The sequence below is a fragment of the Ambystoma mexicanum genome, chromosome 1q, assembly GCF_040938575.1.
Source record: "Ambystoma mexicanum isolate Mex_15411 chromosome 1q, UKY_AmexF1_1, whole genome shotgun sequence".
NCBI lineage: Eukaryota > Metazoa > Chordata > Amphibia > Caudata > Ambystomatidae > Ambystoma > Ambystoma mexicanum.
In genome coordinates, this window is record NC_090922.1 from 906,940,395 (window position 1) to 906,963,595 (window position 23,201).

A 23,201-nucleotide genomic window follows, 5' to 3' on the forward strand; every position below is an offset into this window, starting at 1 on the left:
GAATAAGAGGACAGCTCATGTAGTATAAGATCATGGACATTATTGAATATTCATGCCTAAATTTATGCACAGTTCGCAATAGAGATAATTTGATGTAATGCATATTATGGTCTGAATTTATGACTAGTGCGAGGATTTCTTTTCTTTCTGTATTTATGAGATGTTCCGAGCAAATTGAGGTGAATTGTTTAGTCTGAATGTCACAATAAGGACATTTATCACATGTACTATTATCACCTGGAGACGGATAGTATGAGGAAATACAGTAGGTTTGGTTAATGTGGCACGATCACTACAATACCTCCTTAATATGATGTATACACATGCAAGTTCATTGATAGAGGACTCGGGCAGTAGGACATTGGGTACCTGCGTGAACCCATTGGACAACCTTGATCACATGCTCCGCTACCTTTGTCAAACCACTTTTAACAAATAAACTGTTCACGAATGGTGTATTCACAATTCCGGCATTGCGAGTCTCCATGGAGACAACCCCGCCCCTCTGTGCCTCCACGGGAGGGTGGGGCCCGAGGCGTGCGTGCAGCGGCGTTCCTGCTGCTGGTCGTCGCCCCGCCCTTGTTTCCATGGAGATTGAATATTGCTCTCGGGCACACACGCACTCGCCTCTTCGCGTATGCGCCTGACTCCAAAGCACCAGCACTCTGGAAGCAGGTAAGAGATCTGTCCACATCGCGCTTTGCAGACAGATATAAGATAACGATCGGTACTGACAGGCTCCGCTTTTGCTTAACAGGAGCTTCAGCCACACCGTGTTTTAACACGTTTCAAGAGGAGTTCTGCATCACGAAAGGTACAGATTGTGATTAGATTTACACGTAATGTGACCTGGTCTTTTAAAAAAGTAGAGCAGTGTTGACATATATTTTCTTGTCTTCTTTTTCCCTAACCGTATGATTGGGATACACTTGAACATTCTAACTTGGGGTATGTGATTTACATTTGGTTTTAAATATGAAATATTGTCATTGAATTCTGCAATTGTTTGGTAAATAAAGTGATTGTTAGTTTAAAGTACAGCCCTGAAGATGGTCATAGACCGAAATGCATTGGCATATGTACATAAAAAAGCTGACCTATGTTTTTGCATTTTGCCTCATGACACAGAAGCAAAATATAGAGCACAGGAATGTGAATAAAACATTTCCTATGAGTAACTTTTTATACGTTTGCAAGTATATTATTTTGGAGTAACAGAAAAATCATATGACTAACTTGTGCAGCCCTGACAGGGGCCAACTGAGAGCACCAGCCTTAATAAGGTGGAGTCACCTTTTTTTTCAGTTTTGCTTCTGGATACATTATGCACAAAGGGATGCTGAAAGAAGTCTGTATGCAGCTGGGATGCTCATGTTGCTGTGCGTGGTGGTCCCTCACACAGGGGGGTTTTTGTCGTGTCTGTAATGACTGCCCTAAAATGACTTTCCATTTGGCCATCATTGTTTGTCTGAGGAGTCGTTGGTTTCACTGGATTGAACTTTCCTAATTATGCACAGCCTTCGTTTATCTTCTCTGGCAAACAGGCCTTTTAAAACTGTTCTTTAAGCTTTCTTCATCTGACGACTACTTGTGCTTTATACATAGTGTATTCATGGCTTGTGATAAGTAATTTTTATTGTATTTAATTCTTAATCTTCTCAATGAATCTGGCTCTTCTTAATGAGACTTAATGAGACTTGGGTGTTTTCTTAGACTATCTTTAATTTCTTATTGTAGTGTTCAGTGGTTCACATTCTGAAAACACTGATAAAACTTGTTTGATGACTAAACTGTTATGATTTTTAGGAACAAGAAGAGTGGTGGCGGGTATATCGTTGTGGATCCTATTTTGCGTGTCGGAGCAGACAACCATGCATTACATTTGGACTGTGTTACACTGCAGACGTTCCTATCCAAGTGCTTGGGCCCCTTCGATGAATGGGAAGACAGACTTAAAGTTTCCAAGGAATCAGGTAAACAATATCTAATAATAAGTTAATTCCTTTTTATTTTGAACTATCCGGAGAATTGGCCTTAATATCCTTCTTTTGTTCGCTGGATTAATGCCCCAACAATAAATGTGTAGAATTGACATAACATTTGTGATTGCTAGAGGTGAATCTCTGATCAAAGCAGTTTAATGACAATTGTAAGGCTCCAAAGCCATGCAGAGTTCAGCCACAGATTTCACCATCTGAATAATATTCCCAGTACAGTGCTAGCGATGTCTCAGGGGTTTGCCCTTTCCATAATGAGAGTGTTGTCTTGCGTGTGGCAGTTGTTTAATAATGACTATTCACAATTTGTAAATCTCTGGAGGGAACATTTTGTGGGGGCAAATGTCTAAATGTCCTTAACCTTTTTGTATAATTTGTTTTATTGTAGGCTACAACATGATCCATTTTACTCCCTTGCAAACACTTGGAACTTCCAGATCATGCTACTCTCTCGCTGATCAGTTACAACTAAATCCTGACTTCTCCAGACCTGGTAAAACATATACCTGGAGCGATGTTGGAAAACTTGTGTCAAAGATGAGGAAAGAATGGAACATGCTTTGCATAACAGATGTGGTCTACAATCATACTGGTAGGCGCATCTCTGGTTTCTTAACTTTTTATTTGGAAAGTGCTTTAACCTACCTCTGGTATGATTTAATGTGATTTGTTTTTATTTGATTGGTTTGATGTTTTAGATAAATTCTGTTTACTGTTGACTTCCTGTGAACCCCTTTGAGCTTGAATTAAGTCTCCTCACTTGCAGTCATAGCGTTTACATTTTATAACGAGGTGATCTAATTTTTGAATGCGTCAATTTATTATGAATGATTGACTCTAATCAAAATTAACCTTGGCTTCTCATTGTCACAAAAGATTTCCTTTGCACACTCTTACTCTAAATATGTCATTTGATTTTTTGGGATATCTAATTGAAGAAGGAATAAAATAAGAGGCTTTGAAACAACTTTCATGTGCATTCTTAATCTGGATTATCACTGTTTGTGGAAGATACCTATATCAGTAATGTTGACATCTCTGACTTGCCTGCACCTGGCTCCACCATCATCCCAGTCCTCTATTCCAGTCTGGAAGAAGGTACCCAAGCCTTGTAATGAATCAGGAGTAAGTCTTGGACACAGAGACATTGTAATGGCTGTTATAAACTTTTATTAAAGTAAAAGAAGGGTTGGCGAAAGACCTCGCCCTAACACTGAGGGGTTTCTCAGCCTCAACTGAACTAAAGGATGTCAGTGTCAGAATGTCCAAAAATATAAAGAGTTCTCCATCCTGTGTCCAAAATCCTACCCTGACCCTTAAGCTAAACCTAAGAAAAAGTGCAAAGGGAAAAAGTCTTTCAACTGGCTATCTGTAGTCTTCTTTAATGTTCCAACATAAAGTTCCAAAAGGAGCACAAATGAACAAATTATCGAAGTTTCCCAAGGTTTCACAGCTCTCAGAATGACGGGGGAAGGTCTTTCCTTCCCTTGAGTTTTAGCTTCTCTTCAGCTCTCTACCACAGTTCTTTTCCTTTCCAATGAAGGGGGTATGATCCCTTTATCTTCGAATCAGGCACGCAAGTGTTCTTCCCCACCCCTTGACTTACTCCATAGTATACAATTCTTTACAATTCATAGTTCTTCACAGATCTTTTCCACTTGGGTGGGTGGAGGATGTATGTTTCCCTTCCCCTAGATTTCACACTCTTCAAATACGGGTCTCCATATTCGCATTCACTTTGGCTTGGTTTGTTCTTCTGCCAGGACTTCACAATATTTGCACATTCAATTTCTGGCCTGGTCTACTCTCCTACCAGGACATTCCAATTTTCACGTCACCTTCAGTTTGGCCTGGTTCAGTTTCCTGCCAGGACTTCAAAATATTTGTTTTATATTCAGATTTGCCGGTTATACTCTGCTGCCTGAACTTTACAACAAAATACTTCTCCTTTCAGGTGTGGGTCTCACAGTGCTTTCACACATATATGTGGGTCTAGGTTCCAAACTCGCACAGTGCCTGGTTTACTGTCCTGCCAGGACTTTTCACGCTGATGGGTTTCACTTGTACACTTTACTGGGGAAGAGCCTTCACCATGCCCTTTTCATCAATCCTCCACCTTCTTGTTCGTTACTTTCTATTAGCGTGCTTTCTGCTGGTTTTGCAGACTCCTTAACTTCCCCCACAGTGCACTACCTTCACCCTGAATCACACCACAGTGTCCCGCTCTTCCCTTTTGGGCTCACCAGTTTCTTTTGGCTGCTCCAGCGTTCTTCGCGTCATCCTGCAGTTGCTTTGGCTTGCCAGCAGCTCAGAACAATGTTTGGCCCCTTCTCCGCTTCTCGCCTGCATCTCCCGAAAGCCTTGCGCTGCCCTCAACCTCACCACGGCAGACCACTGGCTTCTCAGCTTCATCTGGACAGCTTTCTCAGCAGTCTTCTTGCGTCGGGTAGCACCCCGCTTGCTTTCCAGCCTCTGACTGGCTTTGCGTAAAGCAAGGTTCTTCCTGCAGCCTCACTCTCTCTCTGCAGCTTCCTTCATTCACACAGCTGACAGGTATTTAAACGTCCCAGGTATTTAAAGATCCATTTGTAATAGTTCACAAGAACGCAGTATTACGTACACATCCATGTTTTTCTCCTAAATGTATTTGAAAGTTCCATGTTAACCAGTCCATAGAACTTCCTGCTTTCTTTCAAAACCCAAAGAATTCAGCAGAAAAGAGCCACCATACACTGAATGTCAGAAGGGCTGTCATGTATTACATACAAAAGACAAAGCCATTAAGAAAAACAGACAATTTCTTTGCATCTGTAGCCGGAGGAAGAGAAGGGGAACCTGTGTCTAAGTCCGCTATTTCAAAATGGATTGTCAGATGCATCCAATTGTGCTATTCATTAGCCAAGAGAACCTTACCTTTCATGCCCAGAGCACACTCAGCTCAGGGCACATGGGCTACACTAACTTTTATTGCAAATGTACCTTTGATGCCATTTGCAAAGCTTCTACTTAGAGTTCGATTCACACCTTCACACAGCTTTACTGCTTAAATACACATTGACAAGGTGACACACATGTGGTTCAAGCATTGTTAAAACATATTTTTGCTGCTGTACCTTCTAACAACCTACCACCTTCTCCAGGTACTGCTAACTAGTCTATGCAAAGCATGTGATTCTAAGCAGCTCTATAAGCCTCAGAAGCCATACATTACACCGTAATCGTATTTCTGATGCTTGGATCTGGTTAGATTCACATGTGCCCACCCTTCCTCCCCTCTTGGAGTTGAAGCGACATAGACAACTTACACCTTTCTTTGCTTCCTGTACTCGCGCATATCCTTCATGCTCCCTCATGCCAGAAACAAAACAATCTGATGGACCTTGACGCGTGAAGGACCATGGGTGCAGTACATGTCATACTAGGGATAGTATCACAAACGCGCCCAGTCGACGTCCCTTTTCGAACTTCGAAAACCAACTATGTAATACTCTGCATACATATTTTTTTTCAGAGCTGGAATCTACATTTAACTCCATTAATCTCATTATTTTTCTTTTTTTGCCCTTATTTTCCCTTGATGGTTTTAATAATGCCTTGCCAGACTTGTACTTTCAATTATTCTTGCAATAGAGGACACTTTCCTCAACACTGTGCTGCATCCTATTTAGATTAGGAGTAAAACCTTACTGACTTGAGTCGGCACAGTGGTTGGTTGGCGGCACAGTTTGTACACATGCACACTTTGTGGAGACCTCAATTCTTCTTGCAGTCATGGGTTTCTTACCGATTACATGCTGACCATAAATTGACAACATTACATCACTAACAGCCTGTACCTCAGTGGGGGCAGTGCTCTATGATATTAAGTAAATGCTTAGTTTGCAATATCGATTCACATAAATTTACCATGGAAGTGAGCGGGTAATCCAACTCTTGTAATTGATGGTTAGGTATCGTGAGAGGCACTCCGCATTATCGTCAGTAATAATATGTTAGAATTTGTCAATCTGTTTGTATGATCGTTCCCCCCCCCCCCCCTGCAAACAAGTTTGGCTATTGCCTTCATTAGGTATAAATGTAACTCTGCAGCAGGAGCAACTAGAGTCAGAAACCGTTGAATACATATGTGGTAGTTGAGGAGATCTAATTAAACCTTTGTCTTGTAAATCTATGATATAACAATGTATTGTAACAGTAGTCATAGGGATTTTGTTTACAGTAATGTCATCCGTGGCTTCCTCTATGGGTTTAGTGGTGGCATGTGCAATAACGGCATTCTCAGCTTCATCCATACGTTGATTGGAAGATATTACAGTAGCACCTTCCTTAGCCTCCTCAACATTCTGATTAGTCATAAGAATTGACTTGACTGATAACAGGAAGGTCATCCAAGTTTGTGTCAATATTAGCCATGAAAGTGAGGGCCTGAGAAGGCTCACCGGCTCGTAGTTTAGTAGCCACCCCCCGAGAGTCACAGCTAGACTCTGGTACTACCAAGTCTACCAAATACTACGTCATGACTGAAACCAAGCAGGCCATGGTAGTTTTAATCTCCACCTCAATCAGAGTTACCATTGAATTAGGTACCAGATCATTCAAAAAAGCAAAATAAGAAGTCATTTTGGTGGGCACACATGAAGAGGTTTTCTTAGAGTGCGACTTATTTGAATGTAACTGCTAATGATGGCACGTAACGTATAGGAAACCTCCAATCTTTTGCAGCTGTTGGACATTGGGAATCTCACCCTCTCGAACGGCAACTTGACCATCTTGATTTATATGATTCAGGCAGGCTGGGGCAGTGGAATCAATTGCTGTTTAAGCACCACAGTCCTTAGCCTTCAAAATAAAGTCCAGCCCGTTAGCCAAAATACTTAATTACCATTCCCTTACACTTTATTATTTTCATGTATTTTGAGTCCAGGATGTGTTGGGAAATTCCCCTTGGGTGTTTCTCTTTATCAGCACATTAGTGCGCTGCAGAAGCCTGCAGCAGTCGGGATTTTGAAAAATCTTGGAATAAGATCCATACTTAAAAGAGAATGGTAATGTGCCGCTGTGCGTGAACTGAGGGAGGAGTAGAAAAATAAGTACATAGGAATGGAGTGCTTGAGGAAACTGAACATGAAAGATATGGGGGTTTAGCATCTGTGCCTGACTGTGATGAATCACATTGTCACTTCACCCCAAGGGGGAGCCCCTTATCAGGAGGCTATAGAGGTGCATCCACTACCCAATAGTCCCCCTACGGGGTGGTTACATGAGGGATATGATATGATATGTTCGTTTATTTATATCACAGCCATACACAAGTGTTTCAGGGCGCGACGAGGCAAGGGCGGGGTACAAGGGAGGAAAAACAACCATCTTACTAGACCCAGTGACATTGAGAACGCACAAGTACAGGGGAGAGGGGAGGGCGAAAAGTACAAGGGGCAGGAGAGGAATGGAATGTGCTGAACACGTGATTGAATAACAACAACAACAGGTAGAGAGGCCAGCAAGTGGTAAGTACAGTAATTAAACACAGACGACGGGTGTCTGATAAGTTCAGGTAAGAGGGCCGCAGGGTTGCCGATACAGACCCAAGTGGAAGGGTTACTGGGAGGCAGTGTGGGCATGCAGATAGGTGGGCAGGGATCAGGGCCTGGATACAGAGGGTAGCCAGGAACTCGGTGCAGAACAGACGGAATCAGCAGGGTAGAGGGAGAGAGAAGGCAGAAGCAAAGAGGAAGGTCTTGAGGTGCTTCCGGAACCGAAGGTGGTTCTCCTCGAGTTTCAGAGAGGCAGGGAGGCTGTTCCATAGGGAGGCCCCAGCCGAAGAGAGAGATCTACCACCAACTCGTTGCTTGGCGAAGCGACTGACCCTGAGGGAGTTGGAGGTAGAGGAGCGAAGAGCTCGAGTAGGAAAGTATTTCCGGAGAGAGAGTTAAGGTATTGAGGACCCAGGCCCCAGAAGGCCTTGTGGACAATGCAGAGGTTCTTGAACCTAATCCTTGCAGCCACTGGGAGCCAATGAAGAAATTTCAGGGCTGGAGAGATACGATCCTTGGGCTTGAGGACAAGTACAAGTTTTGCAATCCTGTTCAGGATGAGTTGCAAAGGGTGGAGAGTAGAGGCAGGCAGATTTAGAAACGGGCTGTTGCAATAGTCCAGCCTAGAGAGAACCAGATCTCTAGAGACAGTGAGCTTCTGGGGGAAGGATAGGGAAGGAAGAATACCCCTGAGGAGGTGCAGTTAATAGTTTGACTTCTTAGACACGTCAGAGATTTGTGGAGAAAAGGAGAGCATGGAGTCAAAAATGACCCAGAGATTCCTAGCCTCACAGGTGGGAGCAGGAAGGGTGCCAAGAGAGGCCGGCCAGAGAGTGACAGCAAAGGGAGGTGCAGGAGTGTCAATGAGAAGGATCTCTGTCTTACCGGCATTGAGGCAGAGGTTGTTGGCAGCACACCACTCCTGAATTACAGACAGCCAAGGTGAAGACAAGCTTGGTGTCATCCACATAGCAGTGAAAGTTGGAACAGAGTGCAGCAAGGTAGTGGGCGAGGGGTGCCAGGTATTGGTCGAAGAGCCAGGGAGAGAGGTTAGACCCCTGGGGAACACTGCAAGGGCAGAGTGAGATAGAGGAAAGGAAGGACCCAAGTTGGACCTGGTAGGGTTGGTCGGAGAGGAAAGATGTCAGCCAGGCCAGGGCCTGATCAGTGATACCCAGGTTATCACAGAGGCGGTTGAGCAGGATGGCATGGTTGACTGTGTCAAAGGCAGAAGAGAGATCAACTAGGACGAGGACAAAGGGGAGATTAGAATTGAGGTTGGAGAACAGGTTTTCTCAGATGTTCAAGAGAGCAGTTTCCGTGCTTCTGGCAGATCTGAAGCCAGACTGATGGTCATGGAGACAGCCAACAGCGTCAGTGTGGAGGTTAAGCTGGGAGATGGCCAGCTTTTCCAAGAGTTTGCCCAAGAAAGGAGTGATAGAGATCGGGCGGTAGTTAGCTGTGAGGGAGGGGGTCGGTTGTGTGTTTCTTGAGAAGAGGGTGCACAAGCGAGTGCTTCAGAGGGGTGGGGAGGCTCCAGTGGCGAAGGAATGATTGCAGAAGTCAGCCAGGGCAGGAGCGAGGGTGTCAATATGGCCCTTGATGGTTTTGGACGAACAGGGAAGAACCTGTTTTGATGAGACTTTCATAGATCGGACTTGTCTAGAAATCTAGTCGGGGGAGAACAGATGAAGGGCAGAGAAAGAGGGAAGCGAGGTGGTTTATTTATTTATTTATTCACATTTGTTTAGCGCACTGGCAGGTAGCAGAGAGAGGAAGAGAGGAAGAGAGGGGGGGCAGGATTTCCTGGGTTTTAGAATTGAAATGGGAACCCAGAGCCTTGCAGAGGGCCTGGGAGGGGACAGGGGAAGTAGAGACTGCAACAGGATTGGCCAACTCCTTGCAGATTTTAAAGAGTTTGGTCGAGTTGTTAGATGCCGCAGAGATGCCGGCTTGAATGTGGGCTTGCTTCTTAGTGCGGACAGAGAGCCGGTATTCTCTTTGGAGCAGGCGACCGGCCAGTTTGTCAGAGGATGCGCAAGATGCCCGCCATTTCCTCTCGGCAACCCTACACTTGCATTTCAGGGTGACAAGGTCAGAGTTGTACCAAGAGCTGCACTTGGCTTTGGGCTTCAAGCGGATCCTCATGACCAGGGCAAGAAAATGGAGAATATCAGAGATAGCAGAGTGGAGCTTGGAAAGGGCAGTGCCAGGGTGAGAGTCAGAGAGAGGTGGAGGAGGGGGAGAGAAAGTGGCAACTAAAGCCTCAACTGACACACGCTTCATGGGCCGTATGAACGAGAAGGTGTAAGTGGCAGTGCTGGAGCTGGCTTGGCCTGCAGGGTAGAGAGGAAGAGATGGGAGGAGAGGAGAAAGTGATCACTCCAGGAGAGAGGAGTGGTGAGAGGGTTAGCGAGGGGGAGGTCAGCGGAGATGAAAATCCAGAGTGTGCCCTGCAGAATGAGTCAGGTCAGAGGCAAGAATAGAAAGAGAGAGTGAGTCGCAGAGATCTTGAAAGAGTCCAGAGGAGAGGGTGTCACGACCCTCAGCCCTGATCCCCAATGGCAAGCCCATTGGCCAGGTGGAATCAGAACTCGGATCGCAAATAAGGCCTGGCATCGACTTCTCAGGCCCTCTTGGGGCCAGTCCTGGCGCCTTTGGCGCCAGACTCATAAACAGGGAAAGACATCTGCTTAAGGAACTACTTTATTTAGGCTTTCAGCCAACATGGAGGCATCCACATAGCTTGAGCTTGATTTTTAGAACCAGGCTATGCAGTATAGTGTTTTGGGTGTGGTGGCCTTGGGACTACTTGTTACGCTCACCTGGTGTCCACAGGGGCGTCAATCTGAACTGGGCTGTTGTTACCTCTTCCAGCGACACACAGGGCGCCGAAATGATGGACTGGACCGGACCACCCAGCTTAGCTTGTTTTGCCCGTATGAATATTCTTCTGTAATGAAGAAAAGGGAATTAGCCACCTGCGGGGACTGGGCGCCAACCCCACCTTCCCCCACTCCTGCGATCTCTTCCCACAAATTACTTCCGAACTCTTGCTATGTTCTCACCTGATAGTTTGGAAAGATGAGCTCTCCATCCTGCCTCAAGCGCAGGGGTGCGTAGATGACCAGTTACTTCACTGGTGTGGGATGTTGGAGAGTTACAGAACGGTATTGACTCCGTAAGGAAATAGTTTGAAAAAGAGTTAAAAAACGTCTGGCCTTCACTCTGCCCAAATTCCCTAGGTTGCCTTAATAGTTCTTGAGAAGAGTTCCAAGTGGCAACCAGTAAGATGTAGGTAAGTGTTTATGGATTCTGTTCGGTTCGATAATGAGGACCTGGTCTAACCTGTGACCCTTTCCTTTTGCAGGCGCTGAATCGGTGGAGGTTCCGGTGATTGCGGCCTCAGGCAGTAACCAGGTAAGTCTGTAGCGGAATTCGTTTTCCCCTACTTGCGCTTTTGTGTTGCTTTAGTTTCCCCTTCGGGGCCGGGGTACGGCGGAGAAGCTGTGGAGGCCGCGCCGACCCGAGATGAGTTAAGTACTCCCTGTGGTATCAGGTAAGTCCTGGGGATTGCCTTTATTGTCTGGAAATGCTCCCTTGCTCACCTTATTGTCTTTATTTCCACAGGTGTTGGAGAGCGGCCGCTGGATGCTGAAAAGCGAGATGGAATGCGGAGGATTGCTTCAGGTGAGTTCCCGCACGGCGCTGCAGGATGCGAAGCAGCGCGCGTCTGATGATTTCTTCCTTCTAGGTCAGAGCCAAGAAGATTCAGGATTCAGGTAAGGATTGCAGGTAAAACTTCGGTTCTAACCTTCCCTCTGCTTTCTTTCAGGTTTTCAGGAGGGCGTGGCTGAAGACTGGAGCTGCTGCAGGCACGGTGAGCGTTACGCTGCAGGTGCAGAATAACGCGAAGCATGGGTTGCTGTCAGGGCGTGGTTTAAATAGCCTTGGAAGTAGTTCCAGGTAAGTATCCTTCCGCGGCCCCACCCGAGTAAAAAAATAGTTCCTAGGGAAAAATAGTCCCTCCTAGGCCTCATTTGACTTCTGGTCACTGGCAGCATGGTCTGCTTCAGGTAAGTCCTTGACCATGAGCCTGGCGCCCATGGCGCCAGGACTGATTCTGAACTTATGAGCCTGGCGCCATAGGCGCCAGGACTGCACCCAAATAGCCCCTAATTGGGGTTCATGGGCTTGCATTAAATGGCATGATGCCTGTTTCCGGGGTAGCTGGGCCAAACCTGGTTTCCCGGGGGCAGGCATCGTGACAGCACTCCCCCTCAAGGCCCCTCCTAAAGTCGTTCTTCCTCTGGGCTTTGGTTTGTTAGGGAACTCCCGGTGGAATTTCTTCACCAATTGGGGTGCGTGCACATGGTCACTACTTTCCCAGGACCTTTCTTGGGGTCTGTATCCTTTCCAATCGATTAGGTAAAAGAGTTTTGACCTAACCCTCTTGGAGTCCAAGATGTCTTTAACTTCAAATTCAGGTTCCCCGTCAATGAGGATGGCATCTGGTGGTTTGGTTAATCTAGTTCCTGGTTGGACTGGTTTCAAGAGAGAGACATGGAAGACTGGATGAATTCGCATATGGGCGGGCAGGTCCAACTTGACGGCCACTGGATTGATAATGGTCTTGATCGAGTAGGGTCCCAAATATCTAGGATTAAAGGTTTGTGTTCCCTTGAGTGGGATGTGTTTAGTAGATAGCCATACTTGGTCTCCTATCTGGTATTGTGGTGCTTCCCTCCTAAGTTGATCAGCGTTTTTCTTGTATTTATCCTTAGCTCTCTGTAAATGTTCTGTTGCTTCCTTGAAGGTTTGTGTAATGACGGTGTGGAGATGGTCTACTGCAGGCATCTCCAAACGTTGGGGCGAATCCAAGTCTGAGGTTCGAGGATGATGTCCATATATAGTATAAAAGGGGCTGTGTCCAGTTCCTGAGTGTACTGAATTATTGTACGCATATTCAGCGATCCATAAGATGTCTTTCCAATTCCTCTCAGACTGATGTAGCATACAACGCAGGTACTGTTCAAGAGTCTGATTGGTCCTCTCAGTTTGACCATCGGTCTGGGGGTGGTGACTAGTTGAAAGCCTAACATCTATTTGTGCCAGTTGGCAACATTTTCTCCAGAAGTGTGAGATGAATTGACTCCCTCGGTCGGAAATTAACACAGATGGGAAGCCGTGTAGGCGAACGATGTTTTCAAGGAACTCCTTGGCCAGGGCTGCAGCTGAAGGTATGCCTTTTAATGGAATAAAGTGGGTCATTTTAGAAAAAAGATCCACAATAACTAGGATAGTGTTGAAACCATAGCACAGGGGTAAGTCCGTGATAAAGTCTAATGACAAGGTGTGCCAAGGAATCGGTGGGATGTCCATAGGTTGTAATAGACCAGCTGGTCTTCTTTTTTGACTCTTGTTTTGGGCACAAATGCCACAAGATAGGACAAACGACTTAATGTCCTTTCGCCAGGTGGGCCACCAAAATTGTTTCTTGATTTTAGCTTCCGTTTTTGTAATACCAGGATGCCCCTCCATTAACGTGTCATGGTAACGAGAGACGACTAGCTCTTGTAGTTCCTTTTGTGGCAGAAATGGACGTCCTCGGTAATATGGTAGCTCATTGGTGACAGAGAAGTCTGGGCCTTTCTTAGCCCAGTCTTGTAAGGCAAGAGGATCAAAGAGTTGTCGGATAATTCCTTGAATGTCTTCCAGCGTCTGTACAGATGTTATGCAAAGAATTCGCTGTTCAGGAATTATAGGTACGGGTTCCAGGGTCACTTCTGCTTCTCCCATCCCTATTCCGGATAAGGCGTCTGCTTTACCATTCTGACAACCGGGCCGATTTGGCGAGAAGACTGGGCCTTAGCTGTCTTTAGATATTGTAAATTTCGGTGATCGGTGATGACTGTAATGGTATGTCTGGCTCCGAGTAGATAATGCCGCCAAGCCTTGAAGGCAGACTTGATAGCTAACAGGTCCTTATCAGTAATGGCATAGTTTAATTCAGGAATCATGAACTTTTTTGACCAAAAGGCCACTGGGTGAATCTGGTTAGTTTCGGGGTCCTTTTGAGAGAGGACGGCTCCCATTGCCAAGCTGGATGCATCAGTCTCCACAATGTACGGGAGTTCAGGACGTGGGTGCCTTAGGACTGGTGCAGATGTGAATTTAGCCTTTAGCTCTTGAAAGGTGCTTTCCGCTTCGTCTGTCCACATAAAGCGTTTATTTTTTCGTAAGAGCGCCGTAATGGGATGAACAATATGCGAAAAGTCTGGGATAAACCTGCGGTAAAAGTTGCCAAAGCCGAGCATGCTTTGCACACCTTTGACAGAACTTGGCGAAGGCCATTTGAGAATTGCATCCACCTTTCATGTATCCATCCTGATTCCTCTCGGGGTTAGGATAAATCCTAGAAATTCCACTTCGGTGGTGTGAAAAACACATTTTTCCAATTTGGCATAAAGTTTGTGCTGGCGTAATTTTTCTAAAACTGCTCGGACGTATTTGATATGATCAGATTCTGATGAAGAATATACTAGGATGTCATCAATATAAACGACAACGCAAACATGGATGAGTTCTCTAAGGACATCGTTCATGAAGAACTGGAAGGCTGCTGGTGCATTGCACAGTCCGAAAGGCATCACCTGGTACTCAAATAGTCCGTACATAGTGCAAAAAGCTGTTTTCCATTCGTCGCCCTCTTTGACACGTACCAAATGATATGCCCCCCCGGAGGTCGAGTTTAGTATAAATGCAAGCTTCTTTCACTTGGTCTAGTAATTCTGGGATCAAAGGCAACGGGTACCGATTTTTAATGGTTATCTGGTTCAGTGCGGGATAGTCTATGCATTTTCTGAGGTCACCTTCTTTTTTGGGCACGAAGAACAAAGCGGAAGATGCAGGGGACTTAGACGGGCGAATAAAACCATTTGCAAGGTACTGGTCCAGGTATTGGCGTAGGAGAAGGTTTTCGGGCTCTGTAAGGGCATAGATTCTGCTGCAAGGGGGTTGTGCGCCTGGGATGAGATCTATTTGGCAATCATACGATCTGTGCGGAGGTAAGGTGTTTGCCTGTTCTTTTTGGAAGACATCTTGAAACTCTTGATATTCCGCAGGTAATTGCATGGCAGCTGGGGTTACAGAAGCCAGGGCTGTGTTCTGAGATTTCCTGGGGTAACAGGTGTGCGCACATTCTGGGAAGGTGATTCTCTTCTCTCGCCAATCAATGCAGGGATTATGTTTTTCCAAACAAGGTATCCCCAGTATTACTTGGAACTGCGGGGCCTTGATTAAATCAAACACCAAAGCCTCTCGGTGCCCATCCTGCGCCAGCAATGTCATCTCTGTGGTGGAGTGAGTTACGGGACCAGAGGCAATTTCCGTTCCATCAACTGTGGTGATGACATCTAAGGTGGTTTTTTGGGCGAGAGGTAGGTTCATCCTGAAAGCCAATTCACGGTCCACATAGTTTCCTATGGCTCCGCTATCAACGTATGCTTTTACCGCATACATCCGAGATAGCTGTTCTGTATCTACGAGGACCATTGGAATGATGAAATGCGAGGTCTGAGTGTCCTTCTTTAAGCTCGGCAAGCGGACCTCTACGCTTGCCGGGCGAGATCGTTTCCCGAGTCAGAGTTTTTATCTGCTGCCCCCACGACCTTCTTAGGCGGTTTTATAGGACAGTTCTGCAGAAAATGACCAGTATTCCCGCAATATAAGCATAGCTGCAATTGCCGTCTCCTTTCTCTCTCTTTTTGAGTCAAGGGTCCTCTCACCCCACCGATTTGCATAGGTTCTGAGGCTTTTGCTCCCTTGGAACTGACGTGGGTCTTGACCAACACTCGGTTCTCAAACTTGGCTCGATCGGCCTTCCTATTTTGAAGTCTGTGATCTAGTTGGACCACTAGGTTGATGTATTCCGCACAATCTTGAGGTGGGTTCACAATTTGGGCCAAGACATCTTTGAGTTCTCCTCGAAGCCCTCGATGGAACAATGTGATTCGTTTAACTTCAGGCCATTCGGTTTCTACTACTAGTCTATTAAAGGTTGCAATATAAGAAAGAAGATCCTGATTCCCCTGTCGTAGGGACAAAAGTTCGTTATCCAGGGCCTGACCCTGGGAGTGTTGGGCAAAAAGTCTTTCCATGCTTGTTTGAAACCCCTGGAAATCCCGAAGAATTGGGTCATCCTGATTAACTAGAGGAATGGACCAATCTGCTGCACTGCTGCTGAGATAGGACAGTACTACCTTGGCTTGATCACTTGGGAATGCTGCTGGTCTGCACAAAAAGTGTAAGCGGCACTGATTCATGAATACGGCAAACCTTTTAGGGTCTCCGGCAAAACGTTCGGGCAGAGCCAATGGAACAGTTCCTGGCAAATTTATTTGTACAGGGTTACTTGATGGTACATGAGCTGGACTAACCCCGAGTCCAGGTAGTGGTGTTTGCCCCGCCTGGTTTTGCAATAACTGTCTGGCCAGATCATCTGTCCGTTCCTTTGAAACTATCCGTTCCCTTCTAAGGGCATTAGTTTCCTGGCGGGCGGAGTGCACTTCAGCTCTTAGCTCCCCTAATAATTGGGGTAACTGATCCCTCTCTGAGGTCTCCATAACGCCCAGGTGGCCTTTTGTGGGTAGGCTTCGCGTTCTGTTACGCTCACCTGGTGTCCACGGGGGCGTCGATCTGAACTGGGCTGTTGTTACCTCTTCCAGCGACACACGGGGCGCCGAAATGATGGACTGGACCGGACCACCCAGCTTAGCTTGTTTTGCCCGTATGAATATTCTTCTGTAATGGAGAAAAGGGAATTAGCCACCTGCGGGGACTGAGCGCCAACCCCACCTTCCCCCACTCCTGCGATCTCTTCCCACAAATTACTTCCGAACTCTTGCTATGTTCTCACCTGATAGTTTGGAAAGATGAGCTCTCCATCCTGCCTTGAGCGCAGGGGTGCGTAGATGACCAGTTACTTCACTGGTGTGGGATGTTGGAGAGTTGCAGAACGGTATTGACTCCGTAAGGAAATAGTTTGAAAAAGAGTTCAAAAACGTCTTGCCTTCACTCTGTCCAAATTCCCTAGGTTGCCTTAGTAGTTCTTGAGAAGAGTTCCAAGTGGCAACCAGTAAGATGCAGGTAAGTGTTTATGGATTCTGTTCGGTTCGATAATGAGGACCTGGTCTAACCTGTGACCCTTTCCTTTTGCAGGTGCTGAATCGGTGGAGGTTCCGGTGATTGCGGCCTCAGGCAGTAACTAGGTAAGTCTGTAGCGGAATTCGTTTTCCCCTACTTGCGCTTGTGTTGCTTTAGTTTCCCCTTTGGGGCCGGGGTACGGCGGAGAAGCTGTGGAAGCTGCGCCGACCCGAGATGAGGTAAGTACTCCCTGTGGTATCAGGTAAGTCCTGGGGATTGCCTTTATTGTCTGGGAATGCTCCCTTGCTCACCTTATTGTCTTTATTTCCACAGGTGTTGGAGAGCGGCCGCTGGATGCTGAAAAGCGCAATGGAATGCGGAGGATTGCTTCAGGTGAGTTCCCGCGCGGCGCTGCAGGATGCAAAGCGGCACACGTCTGATGATTTCTTCCTTCTAGGTCAGAGCCAAGAAGATTCAGGAAAACTCTGGTTCTAACCTTCCCTCTGCTTTCTTTCAGGTTTTCAGGAGCTCCGGCATCCAGGCGGGCGTGGCTGAAGACTGGAGCTGCTGCAGGCACGGTGAGCGTTACGCTGCAGGTGCAGAGTAACGCGAAGCATGGGTTGCTGTCAGGGCGTGGTTTAAATAGCCTTGGAAGTAGTTCCAGGTAAGTATCCTTCCTCGGCCCCACCCGAGTAAAAAAATAGTTCCTAGGGAAAAATAGTCCCTCCTAGGCCTCATTTGACTTCTGGTCACTGGCAGCATGGTCTGCCTCAGGTAAGTTAGCAGCATGGTCTGCTTCAGGTAAGTCCTTGACCATGAGCCTGGCGCCCATGGCGCCAGGACTGATTCTGAACTTATGAGCCTGGCGCCATAGGCGCCAGGACTGCACCCAAATAGCCCTAATTGGGGTTCATGGGCTTGCATTAAATGGCATGATGCCTGCTTCTGGGGTAGCTGGGCCAAACCTGGTTTCCCGGGGGCAGGCATCGTGTCACTACTTTACCTGTACAACTTTGCAGAAGCTATTTAAACCACACCCGAACAAGAAAACATGCTTCGCGTTACTTTGCTACTAGCAACGTGACACTCACGGTGTCCAGCTTTCTCACGAGCCTGGCAAAATCCGGACCTGCAGAAAAACAAAGAACATCGTTAGCAGCAGAATTTTACCTGCAATCTCCATCCTTTACTGCTCGCAGCTCCGTTGGAAGGTTCGGCGCCCGGATCGAAGGGCCTGAGAAAGGAAGAAAGACATCATTAAAGGAGGTGGTAGAGACATTACAACCACAAATTGCTTAGAGACTTACCTGGCTGGTTGCTTTTTGACCGGCATAGCTTCGGAACTCGACCTGCGCTGGGAGCACACCGCGACCTACGACAAAGAGAAAACACAGGTCAGTGAAGACAAGATATCGCTGCGATGCGCAAAGCGCCTACTTACCGCATCATAGCGCTATTGTGCGCCATCATTTACCGGCGAGAACCAGCCTACCCAGTTCGCCAAGCGTACGCTCCGCGCACCTAAGGGAGATAAAAAGAGACATTATCGAACAGAGTAAAGGCATGTAAGAATAACAACGCCATAAACCGCAATAAAACCTACCTGAAATACATTACCTGGGCCGCTGTCAGCGAAGTAACTGGACTGCACTTGCCCACGAAAGACAACGCGCCCCTACCCAGAAAGCAGGACGGAGAGCCCACCAACTTCGATAATAAGGTGAGAAGAGAGCCCAGAGAGGCTGAAATCAAAAGGGAGGTGGGGGAAAACTTACCTTGATCGTCCAGTCCTAAACATAGTCTTCATTTCCAGGCGGAATTCCACCAAGAACCACACCAGGGAATCATTGAGAAGGGCACCAGAGACCAACTGGCTGGGTGGCGTCCCCGTGGATACCAGGTGAGCATAACAGAGGGACAGGAAGTATCCAGATGGATATTGAGGTCACCAAGGAGGAGGAGTTGAGTGGTCGAGGCAAGGAGGGAGGCTGAGAGGTTGGCCCACTAGGAGAGGAAAGAGGTAGTCTGACCAGGTGGCCGATAGATAGTGGCAATGGTGAGAGAGTGGCCAGGAGAGAGAGAAAGCCTGCAGAAAAGGCATTTGAAGGACGAGTATGCCTGCATAGGAATCACAGAGGCAGGGATCGACTCCAGGAAGATCAAGGCTACCGCCCCCCACCCCCCAACCAGGACGGTTTGATCTGGGCACAAAGAGGATCTTGTAGCCATCAGGGAGGAGAGTGTCAAAGCTTATGACATAGCTGGCCGTAAACCATGTCTCAGTGAGACCAAGGATATCGAGATTGAGTTCTTCCAAGAGGCGGCAGATGTCAGAGGATTGTTTGACAGCAGAGCGAGAGTTGAGAGTGGCAATATGGAGAAGGTTGCCATCCTTGAAGGACTTCCAAATCAGAGGTATGCCCTGCGGAGGTGTAGTAGGAGCCCGAGGGAGGGCAGAAGAGGAGGGAGGAGAGGGCAAGGTAGCCAAGGAGGAGTCAGCTGCAGGAGCCAGGGAAGCCAGGGAAGCCAGAGAGGAGAGAGAAGGCAAAGCAGGGGAAGGAAGGAAGTTGATGAGGCACAAGGAAGCATCTGTGAAAGAGGAGGAGGTTGGCCTGGGAGCCTTTGACCAAGACTGTGCCATTCCGGTAAACATTGATGATGACTTTAGAAGAGTGGAAGGAGGACAGGAGTGCCTCCCAACGGGTGCTAGGAGAGGAGGAGAAAGGAGAGAGCACGGAGACCATGTGGAGAGTCCATAGGTCTGGCGAAGGAACGACAAATAGGATGTCGGTGAGAGTCTTTCTGGAGAAAGTGCTGGTGTAAGTGTCAGCGATTGGGAGACCAGGGTTAGAGATCAAGATATGCTTTTTGAACTTCTTCCTGCCAGACTTAGTGAGACGGGTAGGATAGTCAATGGAGAAACAGTTGGAGAAGATAGGTAAAACAGAGAGCGCCATGGGAGATGCAGAGGAGAGAGAGGGGGGAGGAGACCAAGAGATGGATGAGAAAGAACAGCAGGACAGGGTAGCACAATGCAGTCACTGGGCCAGACATCAAACAGAAAATAGCAGCAAGGTGACAACAAAGTAACAGCCACAGGGCATTGCTGCAGGTAGAGAGAGGTAGTCCAGGCAAGACGTATTGAGGGTGGGGCAGTTGGAGGGGAAGGAGGCAATAGTGTGTAGCAGTGATTTACCCATGGATAAGTGAGGAGTCAAGTTAGGTGCAGAATCGCCAGCAAAGTGCAGAAGTGCAGCACCATTCCAGTAGTCAGGGGTGCAGGAGGACCTCCCAGACCCGGCCAGACAGCAGACAGGGAGCAGACAGGGGCCTTTGATGTGTGGGCCAGCTAAAGACTGCCGGTCCACAGTAGGTCGGTTTTGTGTTGGCTAGCAACCAATGGCATGCAGGCAGTGGAGGAGGCAGTTCTCAAGGAACCTCTCGATCTCAATGGAGGGCGGCGGCAATGTTGAAATTGCTGCGAGATCGGCAAATAAGAAGGCCTGGTTTGCAGATCACGGCAGATGCACGCTGCCCCAGATAGATGGTGGGCACTGGTGCAGTGAGTGCAGGCGCTGCAAATGATGCGTGCTTCACCACATTAAAATGAAAAATAAAATGAAAGTAAAATATATTTCATTCTGTTTTTTTGTTTTTTCTTTTTTCCAATTTCAACACAAAATGCTTCAGATCATTAGTTTCATCCTCATGGAACCACCTACCTCGAGCGATTACTGTGAATAAAGGGGCCATCAGTACGTTCAATACTGCAGCCAGGGAGAGCACATCACGGGCACCAGTCAGGAAGTGATATGAGGATGTGATGAAGACCTCATATGAGAGACCTCCACACAAACCCCCTACATCTCCACAGCCTCTTTCCACTTCTTTTCCCAATCACCTTTCTCCTTCTACCTCTATGTATTATTGCCAAGTAGAAGGCATTGGGACTAGGAAGAGCAGCGGGAGTGCTAACCACTCGAGTTCTGGCGCGAGTTGGCCCTCCAGAGTCCTGGGTGAAGAACATCGGAAACAGACATAGGACCTGCACAGCCAGACCAGATGTGGCTGGCAGCCATGTATGAAAACCAACAATGGACTGCCGACGAAAGAACAGGCAGCCGCGACTGACTGCCGGTGCGCGGTGCACCAAAAGCAGGAGTTTCAAACTCGCATTCATGACCAGAAGGAGAGGAGCTCAGAGGACGCTGGCAATCGCCCGTGTGTCTGTAACAGAGGGTTTGCAGGAGCGGACCAGCGCAGACAGTCGGCAAAGAGGATAGCAAACGCAGGCTACAGTGGGGAAACACTTTCCTTCCGGCGCAGTAGAAACCAGATGTCGGGGAAGCTAGCTGATCGTCTGCTGTGTCTGAAATCCCTGTGGATATGCTGAAACCCTGAACAAGGTAAGGGGTGGCATGGGAGATCCAGAGGGGAAGCGGAAGGGCCCCTTTAACTGGTGCAGGTAGCTGCCCCTAGAGTATTGCGTAGTCCAGTCACTAAGGGTGCCACCCCAGGGATGGGCAGCCTATAATCCTTCTGCACCTCATCAGAGTGGCCAGGTCAAACCCACTGGACACTAGGGAAGGGTCAATGACCCCTACCAGCAGCAAGAGAATCGCAGAGGGGAAAGTCCCTCACTATGGTGGCAGACATAAGCCCACTGGCCAGCAGGGAAGGGTCTAGGACCATAACCACCAAGCTGTTATCTTTAGACAGCGAGTCCTTTGATACGGTATCACGGTTATACCCACTGGCAGTACTTGGCAGGAAAGTGAACCAAGTGGGCCACAGTACAGAAGCCTGTGTGTGAGGACCCCATCAGTGTATGAACTGTTTTGCTGAGAAACCTAAAGGTAAAAGGGAGACCAGGCGAAGTGAGTCATTCCCCTGGTTGTTTGGAACTCTGAAGCTAAGATACCAGTAGAAGGGAGTCATTCTCCTGGTAACCAAAGTTATACAGACTTTCTGATGCAGAGTGTTAAGAGATAGGCAGTGTGTCTGCCACCGAGAAGTGTTTGAACTTTTCCTCTTGTGTTGAACAGTTTTGACCCATGGAGGGGAGCCAATCCACCAAGAAGAAACCAAAACTGGGAAGTGAACTTGTATCCCCAGTGCAGAAGAAGGGAGTCATTCTTGTGGACCAAGTAGGTCTACCTTATCTCTAGTTTAGTTTTAAGTATAAGGGATTGAAGTAGAGTTTTGACACAGGACAGTGCACTATTAATTTACAGGACATTCTGACAGAACCCTTAGTGCTTTAATTGAGGCAGGGAAACCCCTCTTAGAGTAAGGGAAGTTGGGTTTTCTCCTTATTCTTTTGACTAATAGAAGTCTATATCAATCATCATGCCACCTTTGTGTCAGTCTCCACCCTTACACTGACACATACAATAAGGCAACCAAGTGAAAGTACACCCGGGGCATGTCAGCAGACACAAAAAGGTGCATTTGCAAGGCTTTAAGCATTTCAGCTAGTAATGTAACTGCAAACAACTCATCAAAAGTGTTTGTTTCTCCTTTCAGTGAAGTATGTCTGTAAAGTGTTATTTTTAATGTGATTGTGTTACAAGAATTTTTGCCAATTTCCATTACATCATATTAATAAATCCAAACAACAGATGTGTATGCCAAAACATGCAAAATGTTTCAGTGATCCCATTTGTTGTTTATTCTCGATAAATGTACATGCTTCATTGAAGAAATATGTATGTGTTAATGATGCGTTTTTATATTCATGGGGAACCTTTAATGCCCTTTGGTATTAGAAATCGTACAGCAATGTAAATGAACCTCCTAGCACTTCTTGATGCCAAGAATTCTGGTGTGTGAGTTAATATTTCAATACCACCTTTTTGTAGATGGGATGGTATAAGCATGTTTCTGATTTACTTATTTAATTTATTCTAATAGCTGCAAACAGTAAGTGGATCCAGGATCATCCAGAGTGTGGATACAATTTGGTAAACTCCCCCCACCTGAAACCAGCCTGGGTTTTGGACAGAGCTCTCTGGCACTTAACTTGTGATGTTGCAAGTGGCAAGTACAAAGATCGAGGGCTACCATCCCTGATTGAGAATGACCAGCAGCTGAATGTGAGTAAACATCTGACCACACCGCTATGTAATTGGGAATTAATACACACATTCAACTCTATCCAACTAATGTTGTTTACAATGTGGGACTGCTCTGGAAATAAGTGTATGAAATATGAGGCAATATGACACGTGGTCCTACTTGAAATTGAGAACCAGTTTAGTCCTTACAATTGTGTATGTAAACATGTATGTGCATAATGTCAGCATTTTTTTTAAAACTTCTTAGTAATTGGTGCTGTTAGATGGGTACCTTGTTAAGTAGTGCATGTACAAATTACAATTTGAATGTAAAGACTGGAATACTTTTGCTGTATCCTCCTGCTGTGACATGACATCACATGATTATATAATTCATAAGCAATTGCTAGGATATCATTAGAAGGGGATATGGCATTTTCTATTTTCGCCCCGGTCACTTAAAACCATGA

At 46.8% G+C, this 23,201-nt stretch overlaps 1 protein-coding gene across 3 annotated transcripts in view; it reads left to right on the plus strand.

Moving 5' to 3' along the window:
• The window catches only part of AGL (amylo-alpha-1,6-glucosidase and 4-alpha-glucanotransferase), a 973,499-nt gene that overhangs the window by 223,591 nt on the left and 726,707 nt on the right, over positions 1-23,201 (plus strand). For all 3 annotated transcript variants that reach the window (XM_069641544.1, XM_069641542.1, XM_069641543.1), the window contains exons 4-6: positions 1,807-1,973; positions 2,386-2,589; positions 22,589-22,770. In XM_069641544.1, the coding sequence (XP_069497645.1) occupies positions 1,807-1,973; positions 2,386-2,589; positions 22,589-22,770 (553 nt within the window). The remainder of the gene's footprint in view (positions 1-1,806; positions 1,974-2,385; positions 2,590-22,588; positions 22,771-23,201) is intronic.